The 12,758-nt window shown below is 37.8% G+C and overlaps 1 protein-coding gene across 1 annotated transcript; it reads left to right on the top strand.

The window, feature by feature from the left end:
* The first annotated feature begins 2,100 nt into the window (after positions 1-2,100).
* LOC125868571 (uncharacterized) lies at positions 2,101-3,253 on the top strand. Its single transcript, XM_049549201.1, has 2 exons — positions 2,101-2,421; positions 3,200-3,253. The coding sequence occupies exons 1-2, from the start codon at positions 2,101-2,103 to the stop codon at positions 3,251-3,253; spliced, it is 375 nt and encodes a 124-aa protein (XP_049405158.1).
* Positions 3,254-12,758: the final 9,505 nt, after the last annotated feature.

Consider the following 12,758-nt stretch of genomic DNA (forward strand, 5'->3'; position numbering starts at 1 on the left):
CTACCCACACTAAGTACTCCTTTAGGTCATCATACTCATACTTTTTGGTTGGAGACTAGTCCCCCTCTTTAAGCCTTAGAACACTATGAAACACTCCTTGAGCATACTCTTAGTTCCCTATTAACTTGAACACTACGAGATGCTTCTCAAGCATATCTAATTTCACTATTAAGATGGACCCTATGAGATACTTCCTTAAGCATGTCTAAGTCCATTAATGCTTATGAACACTGGGAGGTACTTCTTTAAGCAAGTCTTAGTTCATTGGATAAGGAGATTTCAATCCTAACTCCACTACGTGAAGGCTTCCATCTCATGAGATCTAACTTTGGGAAAACTCGGACTCTACTATGTGAGAGTTCCCCCCTTTAACTTGGATAGTCCTCACATCAACTAGGTGTGGTTCTCCATTCAACTTGAAGCCCGGACCCTACCTTGTGTAACACTCCATCTCATTGTCAATATCCATTTGGGGCCAAGCATACACCCTTAGATTTACTATTATAAGCCTTGCTTAATATTCAAATCTCATGGAATAATGTCCTTGACAATCAATCCATGCTCAAGTGATTCTATCACTTCATGCACTCAATCTCTCATAAGGTAGATTAGGTGAGTATAGGCCTTTCACCACAATTCTATCTATTAGATTTCTGTTCTCATATAGACTTTACTCTCAAAGCCTTAGCATAAATAACTCATCACATTGTCTTTACTATCAAAACCCAAGTGATCAACATTCATGACTACAAGCCTTACTTTCAAATCTTTACTTCTTACAATCATCATGCATATCTAGATTTCAAGCCATTCTAGTCATAAGCTTTATCTTTAAGCAATTCTAGTCATAATTCATCATATAGGTTCAATCTAAAGCTTTACTAGTCATAATCCATCATATATACTTTATTATAATTCAATTCATGTTTACATACTTCTATTCTTGAACAATTACTGTACACATCATCAATTCTAGAAGATCACCTATGAATCATCAATTTCACTTCACAAGGCATACACCCACATTCTTCATTTTTATCAATTATACTAGGGTTAACCATGGAAAACATATAATATCATAAATATATCATGGTTCAATGCTAAATCAATCATAAACAAGTATTATCCACTCAATTGGAATCATACCCAACACTACCCACAACATAGGAAGAAACCCTTGCTTAGGTTGGGGTTTATCTTCACAATTTGGGGGAAATCTAGGGGGCCTCCATGGATGGAAGAATCCATGGATGAATAAGCTAACATACCTTGATTCGAAGCCCTCAAAAAATCTTGCAACAATGGAGTCTTGTTCTTGACCTAAGCTTCAAGCTCTATCTTCTTCTTCAAGACTTAGGGAGAGAAATATTTGAGAGGAGAGTATTTTGGGAATTTGATTTGGGTCTTGTGAAATAATGTCTTAATTGGGTGGTTAAAAGGTTAAAATAGCTTATATAGGTGTATAGAGTCCATACAAAACTACCCCCACTTAAAACTAACTACAAAGGAATTTATTAAAAGACCCCTCACTAGGCCACCATTGTGCCAGGTACCATGACAGGACTCACGAGCCGTGGTCAAGACCACGATCCGGGTCCTTCGCGTGGTCCTTGGGTAGTGGCTAAGGCTTGAGGTCTTTGGCCTCCACAAACTAAGGCTTCTTCACGATACTTCCCAGGAGTCGTGGTCCTCACCACTGGCTGTGAAGTGGATCATGAAGATGAGCCATTTTTGGGCAGCCTTAGATGGTACACTACCTCACCACCACAAGTGGCCCCACGATCCATGAAGGCTCTCATAGTCCAAGGTAGTGCCATGGCAAGCTTGGGGTAGCCTTGGCTCTTACCTTGGCCCTTTCCCTTTTGCCTTGGCTCATGCCATCTTGGCCTTAACTCTAGCCCTCAATTTAACCCTAGATGGTCTACTAAACTAAGGGGTGCAACTTGTACCGTTATGTTTAACCCCTAAACCCCTCATTCTAAGCATGGAAAGTTTTATCTACGACTCTAATCCTCATATTAAACTCTAGAACCCCAACTTAAGGTTCTAGTTTAGTCTAATAGTTTCCGGGGTGTTACAGTTTGGATTTGATTGTCACCCATGAAAGGTGTTATAAGGTTAAGAAGGAAGGGCAAGCTTAGCTCTAGATTCAATGATAATGTTGAGATTTTGAGTAGTGTGGCAGAGGTGGCCTATAATTTAGCCTTGCCACTAAGCTTGTCAGTTGTTCATCTCATGTTTCATGTCTCCATGCTTCGGAAGTACCTGTCGGATGAGTCCCATGTACTTTCTCCTGATTCAGTGGAGTTGGGTCTAGACTTATCTTTTGAGGAGGATCATATACTCATGTTGGATGGGCAGGTCCGAAAGCTTAGGACCAAAGAAATTGCTTTAGTGAAGGTGCAGTGGAAGCATCGTTCGGTCAGTGAGGCGACATAAGAGATGTAGTCAGATATATGTGTCAGATATCCTTAGCTTTTCAAAGTTTCAGGTACATTTTCTTATTTATATTTGAGAACGAACATGATTTTTAGTGGTTAATAAAATAATAACGCAATCAATCATTTTTTAAAATTTCATGAATTTACCATTTTACCCCTCCTGATATCAACCTCGAGTCTTTTATGATTGAGTTTGAAAATTTTGTTTTTTGACTTTTAGTTAAAAGTTGAGAATTTGGTAAGTTTGTGATCTTGGAAGGTTAAGTTGCTTAAAAGTAATATTTGGAGTCTTTTGGAGTTTCAAGTGTCGGAATGGAATTTCGTCAATTCCATCCGTCTTCAAATGTGTATTCTGAACTGGGAGAGTTGTCGTTTTTAGATTTGGAGTCTCTTTGAGGTCCTAAGTTGTGAAATTGTGGAAATTTAGCCTTCAGGTTGATTTTTTTCAACATTTTGTCTTCGGATGCTCGAATCAGAATTCTGAGAGTTCCCTTAGATTTGGGGGATGATTTTAGGTCTAAGTACGGTCTTGGTTGATTTTTGTGAGACCCCAAGCTTGTTTTAGCCTTTTTAGGCGTTGAGTTAGCTTCCTCTTGTTTTCACGAATGTCGGGTCAAATATATATCAGATTCATATTTTGACGATTCTATTGAATCTGAAACGTCGAGTATAACTAAGTTTCATATATGGTTTGTGTGAATAGGGTTTCAAATCTCGAGGGTCCTTTCAATATTTTTTGTATTGACTGATGTTTGTAGTTCTACAATCCTCTGTTAAGAGGAACCTGGTTCACATTAGCAATGGTCGCTTAAGCGTAACCTGGTTTGCAAAAGGAAGGCTGGCCTTTTAGGCAGGGTTCACTTAAGAAAATTATGGTTCGCTTTAGCGTTAGTCTCTTGAGTGGAACCTGGTTCGCAAAAGAGAGAACCCCAACTTTTGTGGGGTTCGCTTAAGCAGAACCTGTTTCACAAAAAGCCACTTTGGATTCAACTTGAAAGAGGCCACCTGGTTCGCAAAACCCACCTGGTTTGCAAAAGAGATAACAAAAAGTAAAGAGATTATACCTTCCATGAAAGAAGCATGGGTAACATGAAATTAAGAAATTACAAGTAAACCCACGTTAGATTCAACATCAATTTGACAATTTCAAGAACAAAGTTGTAAAACCCCAAAAGCTAGAAAAGTTTTCTTCAAAGGTAAAATGTTCTAAAACTCTCAAAACTCTCTTAAAAATTGTATCTCTGATTGTCTCTCAAAATTGTATCCTAAATTGTATATATTTTTTCTCTCCTTTAGTCTATTTTTACTTTCCCAAAATTTGGCCAAAAACTACCCTACGCGACTAACTCGGCGACATTAGTCGGGCACACCGAACTCTCTTGGCGAATCTCCTATCTTTCCTCGGCTCACCTTATGATGCTCTAGGCTTTGGGTGTTTGAAGTTTAGTTGGCGAACTCGATTGAGTCAGCCTTTCATGTTTACCGAATAGGGGAATACCACCTTGGCCCACCTTCCGAGCATTCAATATTTTCTTTTCACACTATCCCTTTGGATGATGAACATCAGGACTGGCATTCTCATTAGGCACATCACCATCTCTACTGAGTCTCTCGACCTTTCTTTGAGAGAAACAAGTTCTATGCACTATCACTTTGGGTGAGGTCGTGCTGACTTAGTGATCCACGCTTCTTGTTGGGCGATCAATGATGTATAGTTTGGACTTCTTTTTTGCATTTTTGGCCATTCTTTCTAACTTCAATCCTTGCCTTGTCCAATTTCCTTCTTATCTTCAAATCATCAACATTTAATCAGAATAGGAAAATATTAAGCATTGAGGACACTAATTATTAGGTTAAATAAACATTAAATGAATGTAAATCTACCACTCATCAGCGATGGTCACCTTGTTCACCTTATTCACCTTATTCATTTGGCATGTCGCCATTCCTCTTTGAGATCTCCAACTTGCCTCAATTAATTCAATCATTGCAATATCAACTTGGGCGAGGTCTTACTCATATGTTGATTTGTCCTTCCTTTTAATCGATCATCAATGTGCAGTTTAAACTTTTTTTTCATGTTTTTGGCCGTTCTTTCACACATTAATCCTTGCCTTTACCCGTTAGCTTCCAAAGCTTCAAATCATCAACATGCCAGTAAATAAGACATAATTAGGCATTATGAACACAAATAGTTGAACTAAATAGGCCTCAAATGTGTGTAAATCTACCACTCATCAATACCCCCAACTTAAATGTTTGCTTGTCCTCAAGTAAATCAAGAACATAACTAGTTCAACTAGTGTGTCCACAATAGTTCTCAGTGAGAGCCAACATGCAAGTGTCATTACAATACTATTCTCAAAAACATGCTACACTCAGTCATGATAAAAAAGCTTCAAATGATGACTAGTTGGTATCCATCCAAGCTCAAGCTCACTATAGCTTCTTTTCTAATGCAAGACCATGTTTCAACAAATGAATTCAAGTGCCCTAACATCAAGAACGATTACATTCTCTCACAAATAAAATCATATAAAGAAGTAAGGAATCAATACAACTCTCACTCTCCTAGAAGAGAAAAACATGCAAGCTTGATCCCATATGTTTGGTCATATTTTCCAATCTTCAGAGACCCTAGTTTATACAGGATCTCAAGGGTCTTATAGGCTTGTAGTGGGGCTGAGGATTAAGGTATGGTCAATTTGGCTCAGTGACTTCACATGTTCAAAGTATTGTCACAATCATATTCACTTCTTCTTCTTTCCATTCTTTTTCATTTGAGAACTCAAACTTCAACTTGTCAATCACTCTATTGGGAACCACTTTTTATTTAATCAAATTTTTATTCAATTTTTCAAATGTTATTCATCAAAATACTTCTATTTATATTTTCTATGAGGAGGGGTTCCTCCTTTTTGTGACATAATTCAAAGTTGAGTGTCATTTCAGCTTTCTTTGTCAATCACTTAGTTTTTATTCTTCCTTCATTTCACACCCCAACTTAGGCTTTTGGCCTATGTGACCTATTCTAATAAGCCAACACTTCAAAAAGGATTATAGGTGAGAAGTTAGGGACAATTTGGCCCAACAGGTTTCAATATGGTTGTCAACAAATGTCTTAGACTCAAATTGTGGCAAAATAGATGCACACCCTTACAAGGTATTCACACAAGGATATGGAAATTGGGGTTCAATCTCAAAATTTCTACCCAAGATCATTCCTTACACTCACCAAGGCTAGAAAATTAGACTATCAAGGCAAATTCTAGGATTCTACAAGCATGCTTTCAAGTAAGACCTCAACACACATGACACTCCAAATACAATAATTTATCACAACCCAAAAAGATCAAAAGCTTATGTGTGATGTTCATTGCAAGGCTCACATCAAAACGCAGCTAGTCAACACATGATTTTATAAGATCTCTCAAAAGTACAACCACATCGATTTCTTTCTTGCAACACATATTATACACCATGCTCATCACGAGTATTATCAAGAAATCGATATTGAACGCAATCAATCCTCAAATTATTAACAATGACCACTCAAGAATTTACGGTTTCAAAAACTTATCATGGGGTAATTGTAAATTTGAGAGAAAGAGACCAACATGAGTTACACCAAACAAACCACTACTATCATCCAACAAAATAGGAATATTTGCACAGATGCCCTCAGCCCACCAAAGTAAAAGTGTAGTGTCCTCAATGCAAAGAGATATACTTGAGTTTTAGAGCGAGAGATTCCTTGACCCATGAAGAGTATTTTGAGATAGCTGGCTAGGTCAGCAAAATATCAAAATAGTATGAGTTGCCTACCATGCCTGTAATGCAAGAGAGATTATTTTCCCTCTACGAATTGGCATCTGATCGCCCAAAGAAATTAGGCAAATGGCCAATCTTTCCCAAACCTCGCCAAAGTTTACAGTACACCCCTTAAATTATGTAGTCATTAGGCAAACTGTGTTAGGTTCGCCTAATGCAATCGGTGGGTCGCCAATTGAGGGTTGCACCTTACCAAATCTAACAGTACATCTGCAAAGTTGAGCTTTCCAATGGGTGAGATCGTTGGAGCGTCACCTAGTAGCTTCGTTAGATCGGTGACTTGAGATCTACATTCTTATCTTCTTCCGTTCATCCTGCACAAGGGACAAACACATTATTGAAAACCACTAAAACTTGGGTTGCCTCCGAAGAGGCACTTGATTTAACATCGCGGCGCAACGTAGATATTCTCTCAAGAATTATCCAAGAAAACCACTTCAATGACTCGCACATCTTGACTCTCTCCAAAGTATACTTTCAACCTTTGGTCGCTAACTTTGAATGTGACCCCCTTTTCATCTCTAATTTTACTTTCCCCATTACTATACACTTTAGTTATTGTGTATGGATAAGTGCACTTTGACTTTAGTTTCTATGGAAAGAGTTTCAATCGAGAGTTGAAAAGAAGAACTAGCTCACCCACTCTAAACTCCCGATGTATGACTTTGGCATTATGCGAACGTTTGACTTTCTCTTTGTAGAGTACAGAGATTGGATATGCTTGTAATCGAAATTCATCCAACTCAAGTAGTTAGTCAACCCATTTTTTAGCTACCACTTCCCAATTAAATTTCATCATCATCGATTCGCGTAAGGTTTTGTGCTTTAACTCTACCCGAAGATGAAAGGAATTTCCAAATATTATTTTGTATGGAGACATGCCAATAGGAGATTCGAATGTTGTGGGATATACCCAAAGTGCATCATCAAGCTTTGTAGACCAATCGGTTAGGTGGACATTTACCGTTTTGGTGAGGATGCTCTTTATCTCTTGATTAGACACCTCAACTTGTCCAGTAGATTGTGGATGGTACAGTGTGGCGACTTTGTGTGCAACCTCATACTTGGATAGAAGTGCCTCAAATTGATAAATGCATAAATTTGAGGTGCCATCACTTATAATGGCCCTTGGGGTTCCAAAAGTTGTGAAAATCAGTTTCTTTATAAACTTGGTGACCCTTCTCCCTTCATTGGTGGGTAAAGCTATCGCCTCCACCCACTTGGATACATAATCAACTGCCACTAATATGTACTTATTCCTAAAAGAGCTAGAGAAAGGACCCATGGAATCAATTCCCCAAACATCAAATAACTTAATTTCAAGAATTTGTGACAATGGCAATTAATGTCTCCTAGAGATACTCCCTTACATTAGACATAGAACACAACCTTTTTTAAAGTCATGAGCATATGTAAACATTGGGGGCCAAAAGTAGCCATATTGTAACACTTTGGAGGTTGTACGGATACCCCCATGATGTCCACCCACTGGTGAAGGATGACAGGCTTCGAGTATTTCTTGGACCTTTACTTTGGTCACACAACGCCGGATAATATTATCAGCAAATTCCTTAAAGAGGAAAGGTTCATCCCATATATAATCCTTCACATAAAATAGGAACTTCCTCTTCAGATGGCTACTCAACTCATATGGCAACAGTGCATATACAATGAAGTTTGCATAGTCAACATACAAAGGGACAAAGGTTTATGAAATCAACATTACCAATTCATCACGTAAAGCATCATCAATATCTCTTCCTTCATCCCCCTTAGCATCCGCTTCAAGCCTTGATAGATGGTCATCCACTTCTTTTTCACATCCCTATCTATCTTTCACTTCCAAATCAAATTCTTATAGAAGGAGCACCCATCAAATCAACCTGGTTTTGCCTATTTCTTTGCCATTAAGTACCATGGAGTAACATGATCTATATGTATGGTCACATTGGTGCCTAATAAGTAAGATCTAAACTTCTTAAACCCATACACAACAGCCAACAACTTTTGTTCAGTGACGGTATAATATGTTTAAGCATAGTTCAAAGCTTTGCTTGCATAGTAGAGGGAATGAAAGAACTTGTTTTTGCTTTGCCCAAGAATAGCTCAAGTATAATTTGATAGCGTTGCACATCATTTTGAAAGGAAGATTCCAATCGGGGTGTGATGATGATAGGGTACGAGAAAAGTTTCTCTTTCAAAGACTTGAACGCTTCCAAACACACATTAGCAAATTCAAACACGCTTTCCTATTCAAGAAGCTTATACAATGGAATATCAACCTTTAAGAAATCTTTAATGAACCACCTATAAAATCTGGCATGACCAATGAAGCTTCTTAATCCTTTCACTGAGATTGGGGAGGTAATTTTTTAATTACTTAGATTTTAGCTTAATCAATTTCAATCCCATCCCTAGAAAGTTTATGCCCAAGCACAATTCCTTCCTTCACCATGAAGTGACACTTCTCCCAATTAACAACCAAATTTGAATCTACACACCTTTGAAGCACCATCTCTAAGTGCTACAATCACTCTTCAAAAGAGTCTCCGATGACTGAAAAATTATCCTTGAATACTTACATAGAATCCTCCACCTTATCCTCGAAGATCGATAGCATGCACTATTGAAAAGTAGTTTTGATAACGCTCAACTACACCTTTTATAATTCAAAGTGTAGGCGGTCTCTAATAAGTATGAACCCTACAATGAGTTGGAGTCAATCTCACAATGAGTAATACGGTAAAGAATTCAAATACAAAGTGTAGAAGTGCTCTAATATCTTGTAGAAGTAAAGGGATACGTGACATAAAATAAATCAATGATTTTTAATTATAAATATTAAGAAAGTTTGGTAACCAATTGTTAACATAAACAAGTAGTACAAATTTTGAACAAGTATAAAGAGGGCCTTAGTGTGTGTGAGTAATTGAACACTAATTTCGCTTAATGGGTAATTAGAAATTGCTTTAAGTTGTGGAATCTTAATGGGTAGGATGGGTTTTGAATATAATATCTATTTATCAATAAGCTATCATGTTTCGAGTGAGTTCTCTTGAACCTCAACAAGCTTCGTAATACAAAACAACCCAATTCATTAACTTAACCCACTTTTCAAGATAGGTAGTAAATACATAAACCAATACAATTACCAATCATTTATTCTACTCTATGCATCTTTCGTAAGCAAGCATTGCGAGCTAGATTAGAACTAAATTTGCAACTTCAGTTCATAGATTAAAAACATGAATAAACGATTGAACCCGTTTCAAATAAACTTAAATATAGAAATCAACAATACCCATAAGCTAATCTATGTATTCAATTACATGATCACACCCCTAAAGAAATGAGGTTTAGCCTAACATAGAAAAAAGAAAAAATCGTTACCAAAATGATGATCCATTAAATTGAAAAAATCTCCAAAACTTAAATGTTGACAGTAAGACGTTAACCTCAAATCCTCAATAATATAAGCTCAATAATTCAAAAATAATGTCAAAGTATGTAAAAGTCTCTCCAATACTGTGTTAGATCTACTTTCTCTCTCCAAAAATCATTTTATTCATTTCCAAAAATTTCCCAAAGTTTCAGTACGTGGGCCCACTCGGTGAAGTTAGTCGGGCTCGCCGATGGGATCGTCGATCCGCCGACGAGTTCCTTCCCTCACCCTTTTGGTATGACTTCTGCACCCAACTATTCTGTAATCTTAGATGAGTTGGGTCGAGCTGGCCATTCCATTTGGAGCATCACTAAAATGCTCTCTCAGTCGCCGAGTTGGCTTCGTTCCTTATCTAATTCCCTGGATCACTTGGTGAGCCGGGAGCCGAGTCGCTGAGTCGCTTTTGTTAGCTCCAGCTATCCTTCATTTATGTTTTTCCAACTATTTTCGCAACTTTTCGCATCGTAATGTTTTTGCCTTGTTCTTAAACATTCATGTCTACAAATAAGCACATTAACATCAGTTATGGACAAAAAAAAGTCATTGAGGACACCAATTCATTAAATAACAAGCCCTAAATAAGTCAAAATTCCTGACTTATCCACACCCCCAGCTTGAACGTTTGCTTGTCCTCAAGTAAAACACAAGATCGATCAGGCCAACATGGATGTCTACAAGTAGTGCTCCTTGAGACTCAACATGAATGCACACAAGGTTCAATACACACATGCAATGTTCAGTTGTGCACTGAAAGTTTCAAACTATGACTAGAAATCATCAAATAGAGTTCAAGCTCACAATGCTTACTTCAAATGCAAATTCATCCCCAACAAGAGTATTTGAATGCCCTCACATCAAGATTTATTCCATGCTCTCACAAAGCCAATTAAGGATTACAATCAAGGAATCAAAATCAACCCTCACACTCCCAATGAGAAAAACATGAATCATTTTACCCATAGGTTTGCCCGTATTTTCCAACAAACACATCACTTGGCTCATGCAAGATCAAAAAGGTCTTTAAGGCTTGTAATAGGGTTGAGGGTAAGGGTATGGTCTTTTCGACTTAGTTACTTATACCTTCATGAATCATGGCTCAAATTTCACTTCTTTTCCTTTTCTTTCATTCTTTTCATCTTCACAACTCATCCTTGGCCTATTCATAGAACCCAATTTTTTTTGTTATAGCTCATCGAACACACCTTTTATTTCCACAACAATGCACAAATGATACATATTTATCATTTCTTTTCTTTGTTTTTTATATGGAGGGGTGCCATCGTCCATCTTTTTCTTTCACACATGTTCCCAATTTCATGAATTTCTTACTTGGTTTCTTTCCTCATTCTTACCTCACCCCAACTTAGGCTTTTGGACTAAGTTGTCTATTCAAATGAACCAATGCTTCACGAAGGTTAAAGGTGGGAAAGACATGGCAATTTTGTAACACCTCAGAAACTAGTAAGCTAAACTAGAGCCTTATGTTAGGGTTCTAGAGTTTGATATGAGTGTTAGAGTTGTAGATAAGACGTCTCGTGCTTAGAATGAGGAGTTTAGGGGTTAAACGTCAAGGTACGTCTTACACCCCGTAGTTTAGTACCATCAAAGGTTAAATTGAGGGCTATGAGTCAAGACTAGTGGGCATGAGCCAAGGAAAGGGGGCAAGTGCCAAGGCTGCCCCAAGCTTATCATAGCACTGCCTTGGACCATAAGAGCCTAGATGGCTTGTGGTGGCCACCATGAATCGTGGTGCCACCCATGGTGTTGAGGCAGTATGCCCTTCAATGTTGCCTAAGTTGGCCTCCTCCACACGAGCTAGTTCACGACTCGTGAAGGCCTAGATGGATCGTGGGAGTGGCCGTGAAGATGCCTTCAACTTGTGAAGGCTAAGGCACCAAGAACCATGGGAAGGACCACGGCTCATGAGCCCTGTCATGGTGCCTGGGAGTAGGCTGCCTAAGTGAGGGAAAAATGGGAAACTCCATATTAAGTGGTTATTGGGTGGGGTCGTTTTGCCTAGTCTTAAAACACCTATATAAGCTATTTTAACCATTTAACCACCCAATTAAGTCATTAATTCCCCCAAAACCCAAAACAAATTTCCAAAAAGCTCTCCTCTCAATTATTTCTCTCTCTAAGACTTGAGGAAGAAGATAGAGCTTGAAGACTAAGTCAAGAACAAGACTCAATTGTTGCAAGTTTTGTAAGGCTTTGTGTCCAAGGTATGTAAGTTTATTCATCTATGGATTCTTCCATCCATGGAGACCCCTATATTTCCCCCAAATTGTGAAGATAATCCCCAATTCTAGCTAGGGTTTCTTCATATATTGTGGGTAGTGTTGAGTATGATTCCAATTGAGTAGATAGTACTTGTTTATGATAATTTAGTATTGAATCATGATATATTGATGATATTATATGTTTTCCATGGCTAACCCTAGTTTAATTGATTAAATTGAAGAATGTGGGTTTGTGCCTTGTGATGTTAAATTGAGGGTTGATAGATGATCTTCTATAATTGATGTTAGGTATAGTAATTGTTCAAGAATAGAAGTATGTAAACATGAATTGAATTATATTAAGGTGCATATGATGAATCATGACTAGTAAAACTTGAGATTGAACCTATATGATGAATTATGACTAGAATTGCTTAAAGATGAACCTTATGACTACACTGTCTTGAAATCTAGATATGCATGATGATTGTATGAAGTAGTGCTTTGAGAGTAAGGCTTGTAGTCATGAATGTTGATCACTAGCGTTTTGAGAGTAAAGCCAATGTGATGAATTATGTATGTTAAGGTTTTGAGAGTAAGTTTATATGAGAATAGAAGTCTAGTAGGTAGAATTATGGTGAAAGTCCTATTCTCACCTAACCTACCTTATGAATGCTTGAGTGTATGAAGTGATAGAATCACATAAACATGGATTGGCTGTCAAGGACATTCTTCCATGAGGCATGAATGTTAAGAAAGGCTTAATAGTGAATCTAGGGGTGTATGCTTGGCCCCTACTGGATATTGACAATGAGATGGAGTGTC

Source organism: Solanum stenotomum, chromosome 6 (assembly GCF_019186545.1).
Source record: "Solanum stenotomum isolate F172 chromosome 6, ASM1918654v1, whole genome shotgun sequence".
Taxonomy (NCBI): Eukaryota; Viridiplantae; Streptophyta; class Magnoliopsida; order Solanales; family Solanaceae; genus Solanum; species Solanum stenotomum.

Bases quoted from the DNA above. Each gene is read 5' to 3' on its own strand.
- LOC125868571 (XM_049549201.1), top strand. From the start codon at position 2,101: ATGAAAGGTGTTATAAGGTTAAGAAGGAAGGGCAAGCTTAGCTCTAGA. The intron at 2,422-3,199 runs GTCAGTGAGGCG...TGATGTTTGTAG, and splicing joins TGCAGTGGAAGCATCGTTCG to TTCTACAATCCTCTGTTAAG.